Raw genomic sequence first — 25,765 nt, 5'->3', positions numbered from 1 at the left:
TACTATAGTGCCTATAAGAACATCCAATAGTCAATATACAATACAAATGGTATAGAGAGAAATAGCCCTATAATAACTACAACCTAAAACTTCTTAACTGGGAATATTGAAGACTCATGTTAAAAGAAACCACCAGCTTTCTCATGTTCTGAGCAAGGAACTTAAACGTTAGCTTTTTTACATGGCACATATTGCACTTTTACTTTCTTCTCCAGCACTGTTTTTGCATTATTTAAACCAAATTGAACATGTTTAATTATTTATTTGAGACTACAATTATTTGATTTATTATATTAAGTTAAAATAAGTGTTCTTTCAGTATTGTTGTAATTGTCATCTATCTATCCTATATCTCTATCTCTATCTATCTAATCTCGTCCGATTAATTGGTATTGGCTTTTTTTGGTCCTCCAATAATCAGTATCGGCGTTGAAAAATCATAATCGTTCGACCTCTAATTTTTTCCATGTGAAATTAAATGTGATCTCTGTAGCTGTTGGCTCGGTTATGGAGCAGAAAGATCGATTGTCTGAGGTGAGGTGTTTGGCCAGCTTTAGACAGGTTCAGCACAGACTTCTCAGGTGCAACCCAGCTCCTTGAACATGGCTCAATATGCACACAAATGTTTTATGTGAATTAATGTATGTACTTACATTTTTTGTGTTTTCGACCATCCCCAAATTGAAGTGGTGGATCGTTTGACAACTATAATGAACCAGGATTGAAGTGTTGGTTTCTTGCTTTTTGTTTAATGAACAATGGCATGTAGACAAGGGACTTTCACTCTTGAATATTTAATATCTTTGTGACCACATTGGAGCTGTTTGGTATGATGAGTGAAAACGACAAGTTGTTCCAGTTGAAAGTATGGCGATCAATAGTATTTGTGTCTGTGAGCCGAGGGTTAGCACTAGCAGCCAGTCCTTCAGAAATTAGTGCTGAACCTGGCAGTGTGTCAGTGAAGGATGGGACAAAACTCACGGACACACACACACAAACCTAGACATAGTGCGTGTGTCCTGCATCACAACCCATAACTAACCTTGGATGTTGGTGAATAATGGGGTCTGTATTTCGTCGCTGTACCCTGACAGTTTGCCGTGGCACAAGGCACCAGGCCTGTGTTAATAATAGGAACATAGTTGTCAGCAATGACACTGGGAATTTACGACTTGCTATCCATGTGATGCCCTTCTATATATTTCATATTTACTTGCTGTCTACGTGGGCTAGAGAAGTTAATTATTATTATTTTTATATCCTTAAATAGATAATTAATCTGTTGGGTATCGCTCAATATTGTTTATGCTCCATGCTACTGGTAATTCCAAAACAACTGAGTATTTGTTGGTGAGTTCCTGCAAATTTCCTCAGGTCTGCTGTTGTGGTGGAGGAAAGTGAGGATAAATTTTTTTTTTGACTGAATCACTGCACAGTTGTTTACACCATACTATTACTGAACAAAAATATAAACGCAACATTCGGTGTCAAAGATTTTATTGAGTTACAGTTCATATAAGGAAATCAGTCAAATGAAATAAATTCATTAGCCCCACTTGATTTTCACATGACTGGGAATAAAGATAAAAAATGTAAAAAAGGTAGAGGCGTGGATCAGAAAACCGGTCATAAATCCAGGATGACCACATCTCCTTTGCATAGAGATTATCAGGCTGTTGATTGTGGCCCGTGGAATGTTTCACTTCTTTTCAATGGCTATGCGAAGTTGCTGGATATTGGCGGGAACTGGAACATGCTGTCGTACATGTCGATCCAGAGCATTGCAAACTTGCTCAATCGGTGACATGTCTGGTGAGTGTGCAGTCCATGGAAGAACTGGGACATTTTCAGCTTCCAGGAATTTTGTACAGATCCTTGCGACATGGTGCCGTGCATTATCATGCTGAAACGTGGGTTGAAGGCGGAGGATGAATGGCACGACATTGGGCCTCAGGATCTCGTCACGGTATCTCTGTGCATTCAAATTGCCATCGATAAAATGCAATTGTGTTCGTTGTCCGTAGCTTATGCCTGCCCGTACATAACCTCACTGCCACCGTGTTCTGTTCATACACGTGGTCTGCGGTTATAAGGCGGCTTGGACGTACTGCCAAATTCTCTAAGATGACATAGTAGCTTATGGTAGAGGAATTAACATTTAATTATCTGGCAACAGCTCTGGTAGACATTCCTGTAGTCAGCATGCCAATTGCACGCTCCCTCAACATGAGATGCCTGTGGCATTGTATTGTGTGACACAACTGCACATTTTAGTGGCCTTTTATTGTCTCCAGCATAAGGTGCACCTGTGTAATGATCATGATGTTAATCAGCTTCTTGATATGCCACACCTGTCAGGTGGATGGATTATCTTGGCAAAGGAGAAATGCTCACTGAAAGGAATGTAAACAAATTTGTGCGCACAATTTTTGCAAAATAAGTGTTTTGTGTGTGGAACATTTCTGGGATCTTTTATTTCAGCTCAGGAAACATGGGACCAAAACTTTACATACTGCGTTTGTATTTTGGTTCAGTGTATTTATCCACATTCATAATATTATCTAACTTATGTGCCCAAATTAGACGTTAATAGTTTCACTGTGGAGTAATGGTGTAAGAAATAGACTTCATTATGGTATTCTGCCACGTCTTGCCTTTTGACTCAATAAAATTATTGTTGTGTAAAGTCTATCCCGGTAGGCTATTTTATTGCATTAAGATCTTCTGCTTGGCAGTTAAATCAAGCAGCAATGTTGGGATGGGCTGAGGGGTTTCCATGTCAGAAAGTGCGGAGGGCTTTCCATGTCCTTCACCATGAGTCACATGTTTCCACTGCACCCTGGCAGCCCATTGAGTGTTCATTGTTACATCTGTGAGAGTGTTGTATTGGGGAGTGAAAGAAAGAGGGAGGGAGAGTGTTTTGAGGTGTGGAGCGAAAGAGAGAAAGCAAAGGCCTGTGGGTAATAGAGGGATTAAGCTGGTCTGCAGTCACAAAGATGAAGTGTCCATTCATATTAAAACAGAGTGGGACGATTTAAAAAAAAAAAAAAAAAAAAATTGTCACTTGTGAATAAGCGTTTGGGCAGTATGGCCTCGAGTCGGATGCATTTTTACCCAGAATGTTTTTTTTTTGTCTGCCGACCTGCTATCAGGCTGCATTTCTGCACGCCGCAGGTGACCATAACTTGGACCAATGTATTTATTTTATTTAACTTTTATTTTATCAGGGAGTCACACTCAAATCAAATGTTAGTCACATGCCCCCGAATACAACAGGTGTAGACCGTACAGTGAAATGCTTACTTACAAGCCCCGAACAAACAATGCAGTTTCAGAAATATGAATAAGAAATAAAAGGAACAAGTAATTAAAGAGCAGCAGTAAAATAACAATAGCGAGACTATATACAGAGGGTACCAGTACAGACTCGATGTGTGGGGGCACCGGTTAGTCGAGGTAATATGTACATGTGGGTAGAGTTAGTAAAGTGATTATGCATAGATAATAACAGAGAGTAGCAGCAGTGTAAAAGAGGGGGTGGGCAATGCAAATAGTCTTGGTAGCCATTTGATTAGATGTTCAGGAGTCTTATGGCTTTGGGGTAGATGGCCTCTTGGATCTAGACTTGGCACTCCGGTACAGTCTATGACTAGGGTGGCTGGAGTCTTTGATAATTTTTAGGGCCTTCCTCTGACACCGCCTGGTATAGTGGTCCTGTATGGCAGGAAGCTTGGCCCCGGTGATGTACTGGGCCGTACCCACAACCTTCTGTAGTGCCTTGCGGTCGGAGGCCAAGCCAGGCAGTGATGCAACCAGTCAGGATGCTCTCGATGGTGTAGCTGTAGAACCTTTTGAGGATCTGAGGACCCATGCCAAATCTGTTCAGCCTCCTGAGGGGGAATAGGTTTTGTCGTGCCCTCTTCCGGACTGTCTTGGTGTGCTTGGACCATGTTAGTTTGTTGATGTGGACACCAAGAAACTTGAAGCTCTCAACCTGCTCCACTACAGCACTGTCAATGAGAATGGGGTTGTGCTCGGTCCTCCTTTTCCTGTAGTCCACAATCATCTCCTTTGTCTTGATCACATTGAGGGAGAGGTTGTTGTCCTGGCACCACACGGCCAGGTCTCTGACCTCCTACCTATAGGCTGTCTCGTCGTTGTCGGTGATCTGGCTTACCACTGTTGTGTCATCGGCAAACTTAATGATGGTGTTGGAGTCGTGCCTGGCAATGCAGTCGTGGGTGAACAGGGAGTACAGTAGGGGACTGAGCATGCACGTCTGAGGGGCCCCTGTGTTGAGGATCAGCGTGGCGGATGTGTTGTTACCTACCCTTACCACCTGGGGGTTGGCCCGTCAGGAAGTCCAGGATCCAGTTGCAGAGGGAGGTGTTTAGTCCCAGGGTCCTTAGCTTAGTGATGAGCTTTGAGGGCACTATGGTGTTGAATGCTGAGCTGTAGTCAATGAATAGCATTCTCACATTGGTGTTCCTTTTTGTCCAGGTGAGAAAGGGCAGTGTGGAATGCAATCGAGATTGCAGGATCTGTTAGTGGTATGTAAATTTGGAGTGTTTCTGGGGTAATGGTGTTGACGTGAGCCATGGCCAGCCTTTCAAAGCAGTAGGTGCTACGGGTCGGTAGTCATTTAGGCAGGTTACCTTGGTGTTCTTGGGCACAGGGACAATGGTGGTCTGCTTAAAACATGTTGGTATTACAGACTCGGACAGGGAGAGGTTGAAAATGTCAGCGAAGACACTTGTCAGCTTATGCTCACAGTACACGTCCTGGTAATCTGTCTGGCCCTGAATGTTGACAGAGACAAGTCTCTTTTACAGATGAGCCCTGGATTACAAAAGTAGACATCAAATACAGAAATAAGATGACAAACTTGGGTCTGAAGGAAGATATGTTGAGGGCTCCCGAGTGGCGCAGTGTTCTAAGGCACTGCATCTCAGTGCAAGAGGCGACACTACAGTCCCTGGTTCGAATCCAGGCTGAATCACATCCGGCCGTGATTGAGAGTCTGCGCACAATAGCCCCAACGTCGGTGGGTTTGGCCAGTGTATTTTTATTTTTATTTTTTTGCCTGTCGGCCCATGTGGGGCAAGTGCCGAGATGTCATAAGTTGAAGCTTTTGTTGTCCCGACTAATTTGTGTTTAAATTCAGCTTAAACACCGCCCCTCCTCTCTAGCTCTTGTTCATTCATAAGAGCGAGAGAGAGGGGACTCATTATCTTTTTTTAAAGACACCGCACGCATTATATGCCCCAGCTGTATCTCACTCACTCACACTGTCTGACTTTAGTACAAACCCGTGGTTGTAGCATAATTCCTCCCTGCAGACCAAGGAAATTCAATCAGATCGATCATTTTAGATTGTATTTTATGTGCACTTAATTGCAGCTCATGAGATGGCCCCAAACTTTTTCCACTCTGGGTGTAACTCTTATACTGACATGGAATTGATCTCGTAGGAGAATTGTCATTTTTCAATAATAATATGTATGCCTTTGTTCGCTACACACACATTTATATTAATTAACTGAGTACCTTACAGTACCCTCTTCTGGAATATTTTTGGCAACGGAAGGGTTGATTTTTATTTCATTAAGCCCTTTTTGTACTTTTCTGACTATCCTCTCATGAGGTCTTACGGCAATGGAAAGTAATCACATTTGTACTCATAAGACATGGGTTTTTCATCAGGATGGTTAGATAGCTGCATTACACTATGTTCAGACACTGCTATAAAGCCATGTCAAACAATAAAAGGACACTTTTTCATACCAAGAGTAGTAAAACAGCACTGTATGAAACAAAGCTGTGCACCTGGCCTCAGTTGTGCTGTAGACTGCAGTGCACCTGGATTTAAAAATACCAAAGCCCCTCTTTCCTCTGCTAGGATTCAATGGTAACATGTAGAAGTGAATTTGTGGGGGTAGCCTGATCTAGAATTGAACCCATGTCTCTGTGACTCAGTCCAACACCTTAGTCATTACCCCAAGAGGCTCAAACTTCATGACGAGGTTCCTACTTAGTACTTAGTTGTACAAGTTACTTTCTACTTAAAATACCCCTTACTTTGTAAAGAATTGGGTGTCAGAAGCATTCAACTTCTAACACCAATGCAGCTAATTCGGGAATAGCCTGACTGGAACTCAGTCATTTGTCTTTGCAACTGTCGGTCAGACGCCTTAGTCATTGTGAATATGCTCAAACCAGTCAAGTTACTAGGTTTTGTACTAAGGTCGCGACAATGTTATGCCGTAATAATGAATGGCAACACCCACAACTGAACCTGTGGAGGTTACTTATGGTACTTTTTGAAGTTGAAAACATTTATATAACACTCCTTCACAACCCTGCAAAAAAAATGTATGAGATGAGGTAGTAGGCTACGGTATTAAGTGTTTCTGAGCTTTGTTCTTCAATCACCACAGACAAATCAAAATGATCATTATCAAGGCTGTATAGGAAGGAGGTACAACAACATATATTTTTCTGTGAGATTTTCCCTATTGAGTCCACATCCTTATTTAATCGTTGGGAAGTTCCATGTTGTCGGTAAGATCTTTGCATATAATTTCTGTTGATCAGCCAGAATTCAGCTGCCAGAACTCCACACTCATCACTATCTTGGCTCATTTTCTCTCTTTCTTGCTTCTCTCCTCTGATCGGACACACAAGCGAAGAGGAAAAAAACATTCCATTCTCTTTTGATAAGAGAAAGTGGAACGATTTAGGTGTGAAAAATAGGTTGGGAACACCTCACCGTATCCATAAAGGGAATGCCGTCACCGAGGTAGTAAGGCTGAGGCGATAGTCAGTGCTAGCCCTGGGGAGTGGCAGCTGCAAGACTCACTGAAAGTCCTTAGCTTCATTTCTAAGATGAGAACTCTGAAGCAAGCAGACATGCCAACTTTCGGGGAACGCAAATAGGCCAAACCCTTTTAATCTCAGCCCTCAACAACATCAAGACCAATTGCACAGTTCATACTGATCCAACCTGTATTCGTTTATCGCCCAGTCAATCTATGGCATGACTGTACAAGTACATGGAACTCTGAAACAGGTTACACTATTACTACTCAGACAATGTATGAATCAATAGCTCTGTTTATAACTAACATGCACCCTTTGTCCAGATCTTGCCCACATTCTGATTGTGACATCTTTAGACCGATTTAGACGATTTAAAAGACGCATTGTGATATGATTGTGATCAGATCTTCCAGGCACACGGTGTCTGGATATCAATCAAGTGTAAACGGATCTAGATCAAACCATTTAAGTCATCATTATACTGGTCTCTAAAATAATTGACCAGTAGCACCATTCACTAATGTCATTAGTAATTATCTTAAAATAAATATTATTTAGAAAATCTGTCAAATTATTTGCATACAGGGAGACACCAGCTGATTTGGTCACAGAGACACATTTCAATACAATACAATACAATGTGTAGAGTGATTAGATATCGAAACTCATGTTAGTGCAAGGTGTCAACAAGACTAATGACTGAATAATATGGCTGAAGTAATGTGGTGACGTTCTTCAGGGAAGCATCACATGGCAGGCACCAATGATTTCAACTATTTAAAAACATCAACACTATTGAGCTATTTTAGACCCCACTACAGACAGCTTGTTCAACTATGTCTTTAGATAATAATGCATTGTCTGTGTAAAAAATGGATACCTTTGAGTTTAAAGGTGTTTTTATTTTTTGTTCTTGTCATAGTGCTAATTTGCACAAAATAATTATCTGTGGGATTAATGTCAACAACTTAAATAAAATCACATTGTATTTGGCACATGCGCCGAATACAATGTGAGTAGACTTAAAGGTGCTACACAGGATTTATTTCAGATTTTTAGCATTGTAATTTCAGAAAATTTCCATAATATACAGTGCATTCGGAAAATATTCCGACCCCTTGACTTTTTCCAGTTTTGTTCTTCCTCCAATTGACACACACTACCACACAGACTACCACTACCACACTACCAAAGCAAAAACAGGTTTTTAGAGTTTTTTTGTAAATGTATAAAAAAAATAAAACTATTACATTTACATAAGTATTCAGACCCTTTACTAAGTAAAGTATTTGGTATTTGGGGAATTTCTCCCATTCTTCTCTGCAGATGCTCTCAAGCTCTGTCAGGTTGCATGGGGAGCTGCACCGCTATTTTCAGGTCTATCCAGAGATGTTAGCTCGGGTTCAAGTCCAGGCTCTGGCTGGGCAACTCAAGGACATTCAGAGACTTGTCCTGAATCCACTCCTGCTATGTCTTTGCTTTGTGCTTAGGGTCATTGTCCTGTTGGAAGGTGAACCTTCGCCCCAGTCGGAGGTCCTGAGCACACTGGAGCAGGTTTTCATCAAGGATCTCTCTGTACTTTGCTCAGTTCATCTTTGCCTCGATCCTGACTAGTATCCCAGTCACTGCCACTGAAAAGCATCCCCACAGCATGATGCTACCACCATGCTTCGCCGTGGGTATGGTGGCAGGTTTCCTCCAGACGTGACGCTTGGCATTCAGGCGTGACGTTTGGCATTCAGACCAGAGAATCTTGTTTCTCATGGTCTGAGAGTCCTTTATGTGCCTTTTGGCAAACTCCAAGCGGGCTGTCATGTGCCTTTTACAGATTCAAAGTAAAAAATAAATTAATCAATGTGCAGGGGTATGAGGTAGATATGTACATGAAGGCAGGGTAAAGTGGCTAGGCATCAGGATAGATATGATTGTAAAAATGTGTGTTTTGTGTTGTTGGTATGCATGTGTATGTGCATATGTAGTTTATGTGAATGTGTGGAGCGATTAGTGCTTTTTGAGGTGAGGTGAGTTTACCCTCTTTCTCCTGTAGTCCATGATCAGCTCGTTGGTCTTACTGACGTTGAGGGAGAGGTTGTTGTCATGGCACCACACGACCAAAGTCTCTGACCTCCATCCTGTAGGCTGTCTCATCGCTGTCGGTGATCAGTTCTACCACGTCGTCACCGATGGTGTTGGAGTCGTGCGTGGCCACAGTCGTAGGTGAACAGGGAGTACAGGAGGGGGTTAAGCACACAACCCTGATGGGCCCCCGTATTGAGGATCAGCGTGGTGGTGTTGTTGCCTACCTTCACCACCTGGGCCCGTCCCGTCTGTAACTAGATCCTGGACTTCCTGAGGGAGGTGTTCAGTCCCAAGATCCCCATCTTGGTTATGAGCTTGGTGTTGAACGCTGATCTGTAGTCTATGCACAGAATTCTCAGTTATTTCCCCTCTTGTCCAGGTGGAAGAGGGTATTGTGAAGTGCAGTTGAGATTGCGTCATCTGTGGATCGGTTTGTACGGTATGCGAATTGGAGTGGGTCCAGGGTGTCTGGGATGATGGTGTTGATGTGTGTCATGACCAGCCTTTAGAAATACTTCATAATTACAGATGTGAGGTTACCTTGGAGTTCTTGGAAACAGGGACAATGGTGAGGACAATGGTTAGAGCACGTGTCAAACTCATTCCATGGAGGGCCAAGTGTCTGCGGGTTTTCGCTCCTCCCTTGTACTTGATTGATCAATGAGGTCACTGATTGGTTAGGAACTCCCCTCACCTGGGTGTCTTAATTAATCTTTTCACATGTTAGTTCCAAATATCTCTAACGGTCGCACCCATCGTAAGTTGTTTCATGCACATGTCAGAATGCACTCACTGTTCCTAAATGTGATTTACTCAACAGAACAGTTAACACGCTCTGCCTGCTAATTATCTATAGGCTATGTTTCAACTTGTCAATGTCAAATTATTTTCTAACAAGTTGTATTTTCTAACAACATTTTTGAATTAAGGTGTGTTCCACCTCCTCATTCGTTCACATAGAAGTAGCCCATTTCACTGACAATTTATATTTGAGGCTTAACTGAGCTGGACAAACTTCCCTCTTCGAGGAGAGCCCTTCCCCATTTTTCCCGCACATCAAGTATGCTGACATTTGCGCAGTCTTGCACGAACTGGCACATTTCACGTTGTGGCTGGCGCTCATGCTCACGCGCTCACGTTCCTTACAAATAATAACTTTGGACATGTGTGCGTTCCTATTATTTTCTTTATATCATGTTGTCGTTTCTACTGTAGCATACATGTATGTATGGAGCATAATGTATTTACAGTTTTATTCACATGTTTTCAAGTACTTGTGACATAGTACATGCCAATTATTGCATAGATTGTAATGGACACGTGTGTAAAATACTTTTTTGAAGGTTGTACTGATTTATATTGAGCTAATGCTAAGCTATTTGCCAGCTATGTGTGGTGCAATTTTTGTTGACATTATACAATGCATTCTGGGTGTCACGTAAACATCTGTAAGACCAAAGATGTTATAATGAGGTGAAGGAATGGTTCATTCATCTTTCGAATAAATTTCCGGAAGTGAATGATCGTAGACGACACAGCCCCTTCAACATGCATACTGCAAACAGGCCAAACTCATCTTGTTCCCTCTTTGGTTGATGCGAAAAAAACAAACATGGCGGCGCGCACAACTACCCATTGTCGGATTACTTTTGGTTTCTTGAAAGTGTTTTACTAAATTAATTCGATCAATGTTGAGTTCACCTGTAATGTGATGAATTATAAATACTAATTGCTATTAGCTAATTCATATTGTGGTTTCTGTCAGCCGAGAGTTCTCTAAATATGACCGCTTGTGTTACGTCAATCTTACCTCAGGACTAATGTAGCTTACATTTTCCGGTTTTGATGATTGTGTATGCTGTCGCTACTTCTGTGAATGTCTGAACATTGCATCCAAAAATAAACTGGTCATATTCAGGACATAACTTTGTAAGGCCTGTGTTTGTGCAAAATGTTTCTGTGAGAAACCAGTGTGGCTAGTCAATCGTAACTAGACATTCTAAATAACTATTCTAATCACACCGGTTTGATTGTACGCTGCAGGGACCACTGTAGAAGGATCTCACCTGTTTGTTGGTACATGTGGAAAGGTTAATTGAACACATTGAAAGGAAATAATGAAAACCAGCATACTCTTGGCCCTCCATGGAATGAGTTTGACACCCATGATTAGAGGAAAGAGCAAACCTTCCTTTTTGGTTTACACATCCTATGAATTCACTCTTCATAATGGATGAAGCACATGTGTAATACATTTTATAATGCCTTCATATGATAATGTTACCTTTTTTCTGTGACAAGAGATAGTTGAGGTCATTGAAGCCAGTACATGATATTTCATTTGTGTCTGGCTCTTCTTGAAATGTCATTGCGCTTTGAGTTTGATTGATGGATGTCTTTGCCAGTGTCTGCTTACCATGTCTCTGTCACATTCTGTTGTTGGCATTGTCGGTCTCTGGGAGGATTTTTCTGTTATTGGCTGTTTGTTAGAATTGACACTAGTTCACAAAGCAGGTGACGACCCACACTGGGTTTGGACTAATATGAGGGGAAACACTGTTTCCCAACAGAAGATGAAAAGCTTTGGATGTAATTCCAGTGCTCCGTTACATCAGACAGACACTTGATAGAAGAAGCCACCCCATAACTGTGCTATACAAATATTTGTGGTCAAAATATGGAAAAGGGTCTTAGAAAACATCTACCAGAAAGTCTTCAAAGGATTTAGAAATACATTAAAACACTAATGTTGAAGTAACAGCCCCGAACTAATATCAACACTTATATTTCGTTTTGGAGAAATTATTTGCCTTCTGCAAGTTTAACTACATTGGCCTGTGCCTTGTAATCCCATTACCAAAACTCGCATATCTTAAAGATTTTTTTCAGAATTTCTCTCCCTCATGAGGAGGAAGGATAATGAAAGTTCACAGAAGTAACAAGTAAAAGTAGACCTCAGAAAGTACTCACACCCCTTGACTTTTTCCACATTTTGTTGTTACAGCCTGAATTTAAAATGTATTCCATTTTGTTTTTGTGAACCTGGCCAACACACACTACCCTATAATGTCAAAGTGGAATTATGTTTTTAGATATGTTTGCAAATTTTAATTTTAAAGCAGAAATGTCTTTAGTCAATAAGTATTCAACCCTTTTTGTTATGGCAAAGCCTAAATAAGTTCAGGTGTAAAAATTTGCTTAACAAGTCACATAATAAGTTGCATGGATTCACTCTGTGTGCAGTAAGTGTTTAACAATATTTTTTGACTACCTCATCTCTGTACCACACCAGTGTTTCCACTGCAGTCTTTTATGTGGCGCTGCGCCATGGCAAAATCATTGCAGCAACGTCCCAAAAATATGGAACATGAAAATATATATCTGCAGAGGTGCACTTTGAAGATGCTAAGACCGTTTACATTTACTTTCCCTCTGCAAACAAAACAAGTAATTAATAGAAAAAACAGACTACCCCATAGTAGAACAGTTTACCTAGTCGATTTACCTAGTCGACTTGTTTTGTGTTCAATGCAAGGGAAATATTCCTCTCGAGGAGCATTCAACTCAACTTTTTTTGAGGGACTTAAATTCTGATTGGACAGATTACATTTTTAGTTGAGCAAGAGAAGTGGCAATTCTCCCTTGGCGTTGCCACCACGTGTTAATAGGCAAAAAGGGGGCATGTATGTTGACATTAGAGGTCGACCAATTATGATTTTTCAACGCCGATACCGATTTATTGGAGGACCAAAAAAAGCCGATACCGATTAATTAACATTTTTTTTGGGGGGGGGGGGGTGTGGTGTGTGTGTGTGTGTGTGTGTGTGTGATATCTATATATATATATATATATATATATATATATATATATTTGTAATAATGACGATTACAACAATACTGAATGAACACTTATTTTAACTTAATATAATACATCAATCTATTTAGTCTCAAATAAATAATGCAAAAACAAAGTGTTGGAGAAGAAAGTAAAAGTGCAATATTTGCCATGTAAAAAAAGCTAACGTTTAAGTTCCTTGCTCAGAACATGAGAACATATGAAAGCTGGTGGTTCCTTTTAACATGAGTCTTCAATATTCCCAGGTAAGAAGTTTTAGGTTGTAGTTATTATTATATGAATTATAGGACTATTTCTCTCTACCAGTTGTATTTCATATACCTTTGACTATTGGATGTTCTTATAGGCACTATAGTGTTGATAGGCTTGAAGTCATAAACAGCACAATGCTTGAAGCACAGCGAAGAGCTGCTGGCAAATGCAGGAAAGTGCTGTTTGAATGAATGCTTACGAGCCTGCTGCTGCCTACCACCGCTCAGTCAGACTGCTCTATCAAATATCAAATCACAGACTTAATTATAATATAATAACACACAGAAATACGAGCCTTAGGTCATTAATATGGTCAAATCCGGAAACTATCATTTCGAAAACAAAATGCTTATTCTTTCAATGAAATACGGAACCGTTGCATATTTTATCTAACGGGTGGCATCCCTAAGTCTAAATATTGCTGTTACATTGCACAACCTTCAATGTTATGTCATAATTATGTACAATTCTGGCAAATTAATTACGGTCTTTGTTAGGAAGAAATGGTCTTCACACAGTTCGCAACGAGCCAGGTGGTCCAAACTGCTGCATATACCCTGATTCTGCTTCCACAGAACGCAAGAGAAGTGACACAATTTCCCTAGTTAGAAGAAATTCATGTTAGCAGGCAATATTAACTAAATATGCAGGTTTAAAAAATATATACTTGTGTATTGATTTTAAGAAAAGCACTGATGTTTATGGTTAGGTACACATGCGCTTGTTAATAAACCATCACCCATTTGGCGAAGTAAGCTGTGATTCAATAATAAATTAACAGGTACTGCATCGATTATATTCAACGCAGGACAAACTAGATAAACTAGTAATGTCATCAACCATGTGTAGTTAACTTGTGATTGAGATTGATTGTTTTTTATAAGATAAGTTTAATGCTAGCTAGCAACTTACCTTGGCTCCTTGCTGCACTCGCGTAACAGGTAGTCAGCCTGCCACGCAGTCTCCTCGTGGAGTGCAATGTAATCGGCCATAATCGGTGTCCAAAAATGCAGATTACCGATTGTTATGAAAACTTGAAATTGGCCATTTCGATTAATCGGTCGACCTCTAGTTGACATAATTGTAATCCAAACCCAACCCTCATGTAAGTCGTGATGATCTATCAAAACTCTTTAGACGAGACGGACTTCATGATTAAAATGATCCTATTTACACTTTGTAGTACATTTTTAAACTAGAATATCATATCAATACCACAATTGCCACATTGGCCATTTTTAAAAGGAGAATTTGCTTTTTTGATTCAGTCGCTCTTTGATTTGGAGTAGATATTGAAAAAAAATTGAAAACGTGGTCACACAAAAAAAACGGGATTTTACTGTCATTCTGTTACCAAATTTGATATATGCACTGTTCTTCGAGTAAATGTGTTTTTGTAAAATTTTCTTGGGAAATCGTTAAAAGTAGTCCTTGGGCATAGAGTTCTATGGTTTGTTTAACTTTGCAATCAATGGTTTTTGTTTTGGCATACTTGTAAAGTGAAAAATCTGTCATTCTGTTACAGTGAGGTGCCCTAACACTTATTTTGCTTTGTGAAATGGTCCTTTGCGGCATAACACTTGCTCTATTTATTGAATTGCCTTCACAACAAGTTCTAGTTTTAGAAACTGTAATTTACAAAGATCCGAGTTTTCAGATTTCTATATAAAGTGCACAATTCCTCTCCCTAAGTGATGTTTAGGTGTTTTTTGTTGTCGTAAAGTGGTTTATCTGGGTATCTGAAATCGGTGGTTTCACCCTCCTTTTCCTCCTTCCTTCCACGATAGGTTTCCAGGAAGATGCGGCTGTGAGCTTGCTCAGAGTGCTGATCCTGTGGGTCTTCACCTGATCGTGACCATGGGGATATGGCCGGGGGGTGTCCGGGCCTGCATTGCAGGCCAGGAGAACTGCTCTGCCAATAATGAGTCCAAAGCCTACTGTTACTCAGCCCGTATCCGCAGCACCGTGCTTCAGGGCCTACCCTTTGGAGGGGTCCCCACAGTCCTTGCGCTGGACTTCATGTGCTTCCTGGTGAGTCTGCCCAGAGATCTGTCTTGCCTGTATTTCAAATATATTCCCAGCTCCATTCCAGTGCTGCAGGTTTTTCTCGCTCCCCTGTAGTTAATTTATTGATTTATGTCACTGATTCATTGGCCAGAGATTCTACTTCCCTGGGATCCCAGGTCTGTGTACAGCAATACTTCTGACCTGAAGGTGCGGATTTGAGAAAAGGGGTCCTAGTGACTTTATGCTAACCTGCAATGATCACATAGGTATACAGTATCTATGTGTATGTACAGTGAAACTATTTAGACCCCTTGACTTTTTCAACAATTTGTTACATTACAGCCTTATTCAAAAATGGATTAAATTAACATTTTCCCTCAGCAATCTATATACAATACCCCATAATGACAAAGCGAAACAGAATGTTTTGCAAATTTATTTAAAAAATACTTATACTATTGTGTCCTTGTCATTTTAGGTCTGAATCAGTCCCCGATTTACAGGGAGGAAGGGTATGGTTTGACAAATCTTATTGAGTCTTATTAAAATCCCTTAAACTTTACACCCACCAACTATGGATTTCAAATTGGACAAGTCGGTCAGTGAGTTCAATGGTACCAATTTTTTTTTACCAGTCCTAAAGGTTTGGCTGTACTACTGGTGTGGAACAGAATGCTCCTGTTCATGACTAATTGATGGTAACATCCATAGTGCTTTGTGACCATGGGAACAATGGATTGACCTACATAGTGACTGACTGTCTAGCAGTGGCGTTATTCAAATGAAACTGTATTGTCATTGGGGGTCACCTCATCTCCTGGTGTCTTTTAATGTATGCTACATTCACACGGCCACATGCTCATCTCCTCAAATGCTCAAATGTATTGTAAAATGTTACTCGGCAGCCAAGGTCACAAATTGATGGGTTATGGCTGTGCCTTGGTAAGCACTATCAATAACTATATATGTGTCCAGAATGTGTTTTCACCCAAAATGACAGGGCCTGGTGACCGAATTAGTGTTCCAAAGACATTTCGTAATGTGTGCCCTCAAAGATCCCTGTCTCTCAAGGATTTTGTTTCTCAGGACAATGTCAACTTTGACATAAAGCAGCATATAGCAGGTCCCCTCCCAAAACAGGTTTCTGTCTATTCCTGGGTAAATAAAAGTTAAATAAAATATACTAACAACATGGACATGATATCATAACACAATGAACAGATGAAAAGGCTTGTTTCGTCAATTTATTTAATATTATTACTCACGTCTTTGTCAGTGCAAGGGAAATGTGAAATATATATGCAAAACTCAATCATTTTTGGAATCTGAACTGAGTGACGTGAGTGTTGGCCTTTTTATACTTTGACATTTTTGAATTACCCTTTAGAATTAAGCACCAATGTTGCTCCTTTCTATTGTCATCCTCTAATCATACTACATTTACCTCCTATAATATGAAGTGGTGTCTGAAATGATTGACACCCTTGATAAAGATGCGCAATAATGACTGTATAAAATACATAGGTCAAATACTGAGCTATATTGTATGCAACAAAAAAAGGGTAAATTATATTTTATACTAATACAATTTCTCAGAGAAAGATTTTGTTCAACATAAAAAAATGTTTTCTCAAAGGTAGGGGTCAAAATGATTGACATCCCTAAAGATTCTTATAAGTCGAGTCGAAGGCTCCTTAATCAACAGCTTCTACCCCCAAGCTATAAGACTGCTGAACAATTAATCAAATGGCCACCCAGACTATTTGCTGCTACTCGCTGTTTATCATCTATGCATAGTCACTTTACCCATACCTACATGCTCAAAATACATGCTCAAAACATGCTCAAAATACATGCTCAAAACACTAACTTGTAACCCCACACATTCACTCGGTACCGGTACCCCCTGTAAATAGCCTCATTATTTTTATTTGACTATTTTCACTTTACTTTATTTAGTAAATATTTTCTTAACTCTTTCTTGAACTGTATTGTTGGTTAAGGGCTTGTAAGTAAGCATTTCACAGTAAGGTCTACACCTGTTGTATTCGGGGCATGTGACAAATACAATTTCGATTTGATTATAAGTAAAGTAGTCAAGTTTTGTTTTGGTTGTGTTTCAGATTTTGTGCTCAGTAGAAATGAATTGTAAATGTATTGTCATTTGAGTCACTTTTATTGTGAATAGAATGTGTTTCGAAACACTCCTATATGAATGTGAGTGAGAAATTTAGAGGGTCAAAGATCATACCCCCCAAGATATGCTAACCTCCCCTGGTTTTGGTAATGGTGAGAGGTTAGCATGTCTTGGGGGGGGGGGGTATGATCTTTGAGCCTCTAAATTTCTCACTCACATTCATGTGGAAGTGTTTAGAAACACATTATTCTATTCTTATTTACAATGTCTCCACACTGACCACAATAGATCATTTACCATTTAATTTCTATTGGGCACAAAATAATCTGAAATGCAGCCAAAACGAACCGCGAAGGCATCCAATAAGTTTTGTACTGTCAAGCTTGATGTAGTCATTGCATACTAGGAATATGGGACAAAATACTAATCTTTTAACTACTTTATTAATAATAATCTTTTGGGGTGTCAATAATTTTGACCCATACTTTTTTTTTTCTTCCTCTTTCCAATATTTTGGAGCGTACAATATAGCTTCATATTTGTTCATTTTTTCCCCGTCATTATTGTTCATCTTTATCAAGGGTGTCAATAATTTCGGAGCCCACTAAGTGCTTACTGGTCCTACAATTAGTTTTTTTAGAACAGCAGTGACATTGCTATAAAATACATTTGAACATTTAAATGATACGCAGATGTTCTTGGTGCTCACCCAAAAAACATCAATAACATTACTTTCCTCTGTGCTTTCAGGTGCTTCTCTTTGTCTTCTCAGTACTGCGGAAAGTGGCCTGGGATTATGGACGCTTGGCATTGGTGACAGACGCTGACAGGTAGGCCTAACAAATGACTCTGAGGTGTTACATCGCACGCGCACACATGTATACTGCCCTGATGTAGTCCTACTGGGCATTAGCCCTTGTCTGTTGAATTGTGAGAATTACTTGCCTGTTATGACTGTGTGCCTTAAGTAACCCCATCACCATTCCTTCCTACCTCTTCCTTCAGGATTATTGGTTTGCAAGTCATTCAGGGAGACTGAATGACTCACTGTCACTTACATACTACTCATTTCTGGAGCTGTATATGAACAACGACTGTCTGTGCTGCAGGATTTGCTCACACAGCAGAGCAACAAAATCTTAAGGGAATATTTTCACCAGTTTATTATCGTAACCCCATGGGATACTTATTAATCAATTATGATTAAACTATGGTTTGAGTGTTGGTTATAAATATGGATTTTTTTCCTAACTAGTTAGCATACTTACTGTATTTTACTGTTGTATCAAATCGATCACCTTGAATGTAGATGATCTGATGCAGTGCATTAAGAAGATAAATAACACGTTTTGAACTCCTTGAGTACTGAATCAGTCATTCACTGAAAACTGAGCCTTGTCATGGTCGCTCTGCTCATATCGACGTCATTATTTATCCTCCAGGCATTTCCCCATGCAGAGACACATGCACATACATACTTTGGACATGGTCAAAAGACAAAATGAAAGGGTTAGCTATCTGACGTTAAAAGTTGACCATCATATTATACATCAGTGATCATGAATTAATGAATTTCATCGACCAATTTGTTCCATAAAACAAGTGTATACTTAGAAGACCTGTCCAGGCAATCCAGTGTATACTTGCACTCTGTAATGACGATGTAGGAAACTTTCTGGTAGTGGTGTTTTTGGGTTTATGTCCGACTGGGGGAATATTACCAAATATACTCCATACTTGCTGCATGGTCACTTTTGCACAAGATTGAGAGAGTTGGCCTTGCCCAACCAGACACAGTCTTATGCAAGATTTTCAAACCTGCCACAACAATTTAGTTTGGAAAAATATTCGGTAGCACTTTTATAATAACGCCACATAATAAAGCATTGATAATGTATTCATTAATTGTTTATTAATCATTACCCCCACATTTGTAAATGTTAGTAACCTAGTTATTCATGCATTTATAAACAACTTTTAAAGTAGGTCTATCTGCGTGGCCTCATCTAAAGTGTGGGCTATTTATACTTTATAAATAATTCATAAATGTTTTGAGTAACCATTGTAATTTCACAAAAAGATGCACATGCCATAGTAGACATTCCAGCAGTACCTGATGCTCCATAAGGTCTCAAAATGGCCCTAGAACATATTAATGGTTCAACAATAAGCACACAGTACAGAGGATGCTTAAGAAAATATATTGAACATTTTATTCCAAAGCTGTTTAATATTGTAATGTCAATTCATACACACTCTTTGCTGAGTAAAATAAAATTTTTAGTCTGAAAATGCTAACATAAGCATAATTTGTTTCTACGAAAACCAAACTGTAGTTTGAGGTCACTCCTTAGAGCAGTCTAATCTTGTGTAATTTGGTCAACTACGGGATTACATTTTTTGTTTAAAATATATATATTTGAACTTTATTTAGACAGGAAGTAAATTCTGAGACCAAGGTCTCTATTCCAGATGAGCTTTGCATAGTTCTGGTCCGTAAGTGAGTCCCAGTTTGCAACGTCTCCACCCTCGCAAAAGGAACCTCCCCACCACCACCAAGAATTTGCTTCCACACTGTAGCTGCACATGTGCATGGGTTCACTTCATGAAGCTAGAGCGTGGTAGGTACGGGACCAAAATAGTGAGGGAGTTTAGCCTTGCGCTTCAACGCTCTTGTTGCAGAAATTGACCCACTATGCTGTTTACTTTGTGCACCTACATCATATCACTGAGTGTACCTGTAGCCCTTTACGCTCATACCCGTATACATGTTGAAAATAGCAGATTTTGGCACTGTTAAGCACCTAAAATGGAACACAGTGGCTGTACAGTAACATGCTATAAATGACATCAGAGCTCAGGCTTTGCGCTGTATGGGTTTTGACTGACAGCCGTTCTGAACCTGAGCACCAAACGCATCAAGAAGTTGCCCCCATCCCTCCTGCTAATTGGGCAACTTTTGCAAATTTTTTGTTTGAGTGAGGGAAATGCTGTAAATTTAAGAGGACTCAATGAATTTTGAAAGATGAGACATTGAGGATTATAATACATACCAATTTCATGTCATACTACTTTAGCAAGTCAAACACCTGTAAGTCCAAAATGTGCACTTCACATTTCCATATCATGAAACTCGTCATATACAGTGTCAATGTTTAGAAGCACTATGTTTGATGTACAGTTACAAGATGACATGGCGTCATTCCCAGGGTTGTTCTGAACAGAATAAGCCTATGTTTGTCTATTGTGAAGAAAATTTGCCACGGGACACGCACCTGAATGCACTCATGACTGCTTTCTATGAGCACCAAAATTAAAATCTGTTTCTCTGAATTGCCCTGTGAAAGCCTAACACTTAAGATTATATTTTATAATTTAGCTAGTCGTAAACAACAACAGTAATTGTGTGGTGGGGGATGCAGAGTTATGTTCCACACCAAACAACTACCAGTGTCTCTGCCCTAGTTCCTCAAGGGCACAGCTAGGAGAACAAACAAAAAACCACCTTATAGTTGAAGACTCTTCTTTGAGTCATAAAACTGCAAAAAGACAGATATTAAAATAAACGATTCAAAAAAAATCTACCTGCAACAGAGCATGCTGGGAAAAATGAGAGGCCCCTCCCACATCTGTGGTTATTCTTAATTGAGTAAAAAGTACTCCGTCCCAACTAACTCCAGAGAGCGTATCACGCTGAGGGGTTAAAATAACTCAAGTGGAGTCAATTTAACCCTAACAATTTTAACACCGTGATTTCAACTCTCCTTGATTAACTGTGTACCAATCCTGGATGGCCCCTTTTAAGAAAAAAAATAGTTGAAGACCTTATTTGGTTATTTTAAAGTGACCTGGGTCTGCTCATGGATATGATGTACGAGATTTCTAAGTGCTTCATGTCCTTTGAAATAGTTCTGTCCTCCCATTCATTTAAAGGACAGAGAGGGGGGGCAAACCGTTTCCTGCTATAGTCCCACAGCTGACTGAACAATCTCTTTTGCGCCACATACTTCCTGTTTTCTTGTCTGTCACTCCCTACACACACACACACACACACACACACACACACACACACACACACACACACACACACACACTAGTGCTGAGTGATTGAATGTTTTTTGAGGTTGGTATGGTTACGGTTCGGTTTTTAAAAAATAGTCACGGTTTTCAATATCGGTAAGATTTTTGTTTTTCTTCTGTAACTACACAGAATAAAACAATTAGCTAATAAAAGCCCCATGAAGGTAGTGACTGCCAATATTACTGCCTATCACTTAATTCATTCACAACTTTACTTCCTCTCATGCGGTCTGTGTGTGGTCTTGTTCCCCTGAATTGCATCAACCAATGTGCAAATTTCTGCCGGTTCATGCTGGGTTCAGTGTCCCAAAAAGTTTCCCAGCTTTCCCAAAAATTACGCCGCTGACAGAAGTGGAGCCACTGCCTGCGTCGGCCATATGGCCACGTACTGCACAGCGCTGTTGTAACTTTCCACCGTCTGGCTTGCACAGCAAAGCTGCTCTACAAGCAAACACATTTTGGGCGGGAAAGAGAGGCAAGCACCTAATGCTATATTAACTGCTCCTGTGCCTAGATGGAGAAAAACGCACCCTTTGTCTCTGTGTATGCCCAGGCAAGAACGGGCAGCTGTCTGCACAGTGGATTGTGGTCAATGTACTTAATTACCACATTTTCTGCACTTAACTATGTTGAACTTCCTACAGTTTGTACTGGATTTGATTTCTCTCTAGAGAAAAACAGCGTGTTGAGTTCAGATTAAAAACGTTGGTCAATGAGTTGTAAACCACATTTTTGTAAATCGCTCAGCACTAACAGACAGACAGACACACACACACACACACACACACACACACACAGCTGTTTTCTTGCTTTCAGGGGCTCTTTCAGAGCTGTGATGAGGCAGGGGTCACCAGTGTCGGAGTTGTTGTATGTCCGTGTTTGTGGTGAGGGGATTGTGGGGTGACATCTGATCAGGGCCCATGTGATGTGATGGATCGCCCCTCAACCTCACCCCGCCTATGGCTCTCATAAACCTGTCCTGCTCCTATACATTGTGTAACATCTAATTTGTTGACACTTCAGGATTTCTATCCAGGACTAACCTTAATGAAGTAAATGTGTACTCCTTTTCATGCCGATTATGCTCATTTTTCCTTTTTTTTTTGTTTCACTGAAGATCGAAGAAGCGTTTCAACGGATTGGAGGAGCGGGAATAGTATGTTGTTTTTAAACACGTTTTGATTATCTCCTGGTTTTCTAATGTCGTCTTCTCTCTTCCCTGGTTGCTTTACTGTCCTAACTGTACTTGTCCTGCCCACTGGTGGACTAACACTCTCTTTTTCCCTTTCAGATGTGTGTGTGTGTGTGTGTGCTTGCAATCCAATTCCATAATGTACTGCATTCAACTCCAATTGGGGTGTCCTGTGGGTTGGTGTGTGTGAGAAAGAAGGTGTATGTGTATCTATCTTATTAACAAGCAAGATGGTTTGGTGTGAGGGCTCTGTCACTGCTTTTTGCTGTGGATTTATTGGGTGTCGACTCTGACTTTAGTTAACCCACCATAAGTGCCTTGTGTGTCATTAACCATACTGTTGACTTCCACCAGTGTATCTGCCATGGCTTCTGATGCTTTGACTGTCACCTAACATATGAATCTTTTGACATGCATGCTTCCTTTTTACATATTTGAATATAACATAGTCGGAGAAGAGAAAAGGGTAACTATGATACACTGAGAGCAAATAATACAAGGTAAAAGGTGCATCAGGGTGGATGTGAACTTCCCTAGGCCCTCTTGCTGTGGCGTCTTTGTGAATCCTTGTGACATTAGCTGTGATGATAGCACCTCCCGAGTGGACCCTTTATTAGACCATAAGAAGCCAAGTTCTCAATAGGCTGGGTTCTCAGTCAAAAAATGACCCCTTCACTCTGTCAATTCAGGGCCATGAAGGGGTCAATAAAGGCAGAGGAAAGGAGTGTTTTCAGATTGGAATCCAGCTAGAAAGTGGAATGTGGTCTTCTGTCCTGACAGATAAATGCCCCCATTTCTGTACATGTCGTCATTGGACTAAGTTTATTGTTGGACTGTGGTAGATCTTCTGTTGTAGGATGCAAGAGTGGGAGATTACAATATACACCCAGTGCTGCATCTAAAACACAACCTATTTGTAGACTTTGGGCCCTATTCAAAATCGCTAACTGTCTTTCCAGAAGAGGTCAAAAACAAATCCTACCCTTCAAAAAATTATGGAGTAATACTGTTGTTGTTGAGGCCAGGCACCACACTGATTGTGTCCCCCCCCCCCTTAATCACAATCACCTAGGCTGTAGAGCACCACTCTGGAGGTGTCATAATACCCTTAAAACCTAGCAGTCAAACAGGGAAATGGTTCCAATAATTTTTTTTACTATTTTTCACACAGGGGATTTTATAAAAAGTAAAACAAGGGATGTGTTTCATATAGGCTTACCCTGGTGTGAAGTTTTGATAACCATGTAAATCTCTCTCGGTCAATGTGATTTTATCAATATATTCGGCTCTATTTACTCTCGGATTCGAAAATGGTAATTAGCATCAAAGTAGATATCATGCAAAACTACAAATCCCTGCAAGGTCCTGCACGTCATCTCTAGCTGACACCTTTGCTAAAAGGTATTGTGTCAATTTAAAACTTGCACAAGACAGTTCATAGAACTGTCAAAATTTTTAAGAAATGTAGCCAATTTATTCATTACTACATTTAGCTAACGTTAGATGGTTAATCCAGAGATGACCTTTGCCTTGATTCGTAAGTCTCATTCAGATCATCATGGCATTTGTAGTTCTTTATGATAGCCACATTAGCAGCTAATTAGCATTTCATTTTTGGGGGGTAAATACAGGCAAATATATTGATCAAAGTCACCTTGTCCTAGAGAGATTTACATGGTTATCCAAACTTCACGCCAGGGTAAGCCTACACGAAACACAGCCCTTATTTAAATTGTTTCTAAATCCCCTTTGGGAAAAATCTATGGTGGAAAAATTATTGGGACCATTTCCTTGTTTGACCTCCTAGGTTTTATGGGTATTATGACTCATACTGTGGTACTGTATATTTAATCCTGTAAATCCATTTTTCTGGAAACTGTCATTGTCAGTCATTAGGGGCGGCAGGTAGCCTAGTGGTTAGAGCGTTGGACTAGTAACCAGAAGGTTGCAAGATCGAATCCCCGAGCTGACAAGGTAAAAATCTGTTGTTCTACCCCTGAACAAGGCAGTTCCTAGGCCGTTATTGAAAATAAGAATTTGTTCTTAACTGACTTGCCTAGCTAAATAAAGGTAAAATAAATACAAAACATTTGCCCATAGTGCCTGGCCTTGAGTTGCAGTTTTTTGTTTTAACATGTTGTTTGAGTACATAACCCAAAACAGGCTTTCTTGTAGCGTAAAAAAAATGTATTGCTCATGATGAGAAGACAGTTATAAGGTTGATTTTGAATACGGCCCTTGGCGTTTTAAAGTAAAAGACAATGCATGTCCATTGCTCAGTGGAGCTCTAATCACCAAATGAGATTATGCATATCAAAGATGGTACACTACATGACCAAAAGTATGTGGACACCTGCTCGTCAAACATCTCATTCCAAAATTTTGGGTATTAATATGGAGTTGGTCCCCCCCTTTGCTGCTATAACAGCCTCCAATCTTCTAGGAAGGCTTTCCACTAGATGTTGGAACATTGCTGCGGGAACTTGCTTCCATTCAGCCACAAGCATTTAGTGAGGTTGGACACTGATGTCTGGCGGACCATTACTACTCCTTCACCAAACTTTACAGTTGGCACTATGCATTGGGGCGGGTAGCGTTCTCCTGGCATCCGCCAAACCCAGATTTGTCCGTCGGATTGCCAGATGGTGACGCGTGCTTCATCACTCGTGAGAATGCATTTCCACTGCTCTGGAGTCCAATGGTGGTGACCTTTACACCACTCCATCCGACGCTTGGCATTGCACATGGTGATCTTAGGCTTGTGTGCGGCTGGTCGGCCATGGAAACCCATTTCATGAAGCTCCCGACGAACAGTTCTTGTGTTGACGTTGCTTCCAGAGGCAGTTTGGAACTCGGTAGTGAGTGTTGCAACCGAGGACAGACGATCTTTGGAGCTACGCTCTTCAGCACTCGGCTGTCCCGTTCTGTGAGCTTGTATGGCCTACCACTTCACGGCTGAGCCGTAGTTGCTCCTAGACATTTCCACAGTATTTACAGTTGACCGGGGGGGCAGCTCTAGCAGGGAAGAAATTTGACGAATTGACTTGTTGGAAAGGTGTCATCTTATGACGGTGCCACGTTGAAAGTCAATGAGCTCTTCAGTAAGGCCATTTTACTGCCAATATTTGTCTGGAGATTGCATGGCTATGTGCTCGATGTTATACACCTGTCAGCAATGGGTGTGGCTAAAATAGCCAAATCCACTAATGTGAACGGGTGTCCACATACTTTTGTATATATAGTGTATTTCCTCAGGCATGTTAGGCAGCACAATGCAATGGTGGCCAACATAGATCGTTCAAAGCCTTTCTTCTGTCTGAAAATTATACTGCTAGCACACAAC

General features: G+C 40.4%; 1 protein-coding gene across 1 annotated transcript in view; it reads left to right on the top strand.

Moving 5' to 3' along the window:
* Nucleotides 1-25,765, top strand: part of LOC120064803 (CSC1-like protein 2) — a 102,388-nt gene that overhangs the window by 11,988 nt on the left and 64,635 nt on the right. The window contains exons 2-4 of the mRNA XM_039015405.1: nucleotides 14,794-15,037; nucleotides 17,901-17,980; nucleotides 22,348-22,386. Of these exons, the coding sequence (XP_038871333.1) occupies nucleotides 14,864-15,037; nucleotides 17,901-17,980; nucleotides 22,348-22,386 (293 nt within the window). The 5' untranslated portion in view covers nucleotides 14,794-14,863. The remainder of the gene's footprint in view (nucleotides 1-14,793; nucleotides 15,038-17,900; nucleotides 17,981-22,347; nucleotides 22,387-25,765) is intronic.

The sequence above is a fragment of the Salvelinus namaycush genome, chromosome 2 (genome assembly GCF_016432855.1).
Source record: "Salvelinus namaycush isolate Seneca chromosome 2, SaNama_1.0, whole genome shotgun sequence".
Classification (NCBI taxonomy): Eukaryota; Metazoa; Chordata; class Actinopteri; order Salmoniformes; family Salmonidae; genus Salvelinus; species Salvelinus namaycush.
The sequence above is the reverse complement of the archived record's forward strand: the minus strand, read 5'-3'. Positions and strand labels throughout refer to the sequence as shown.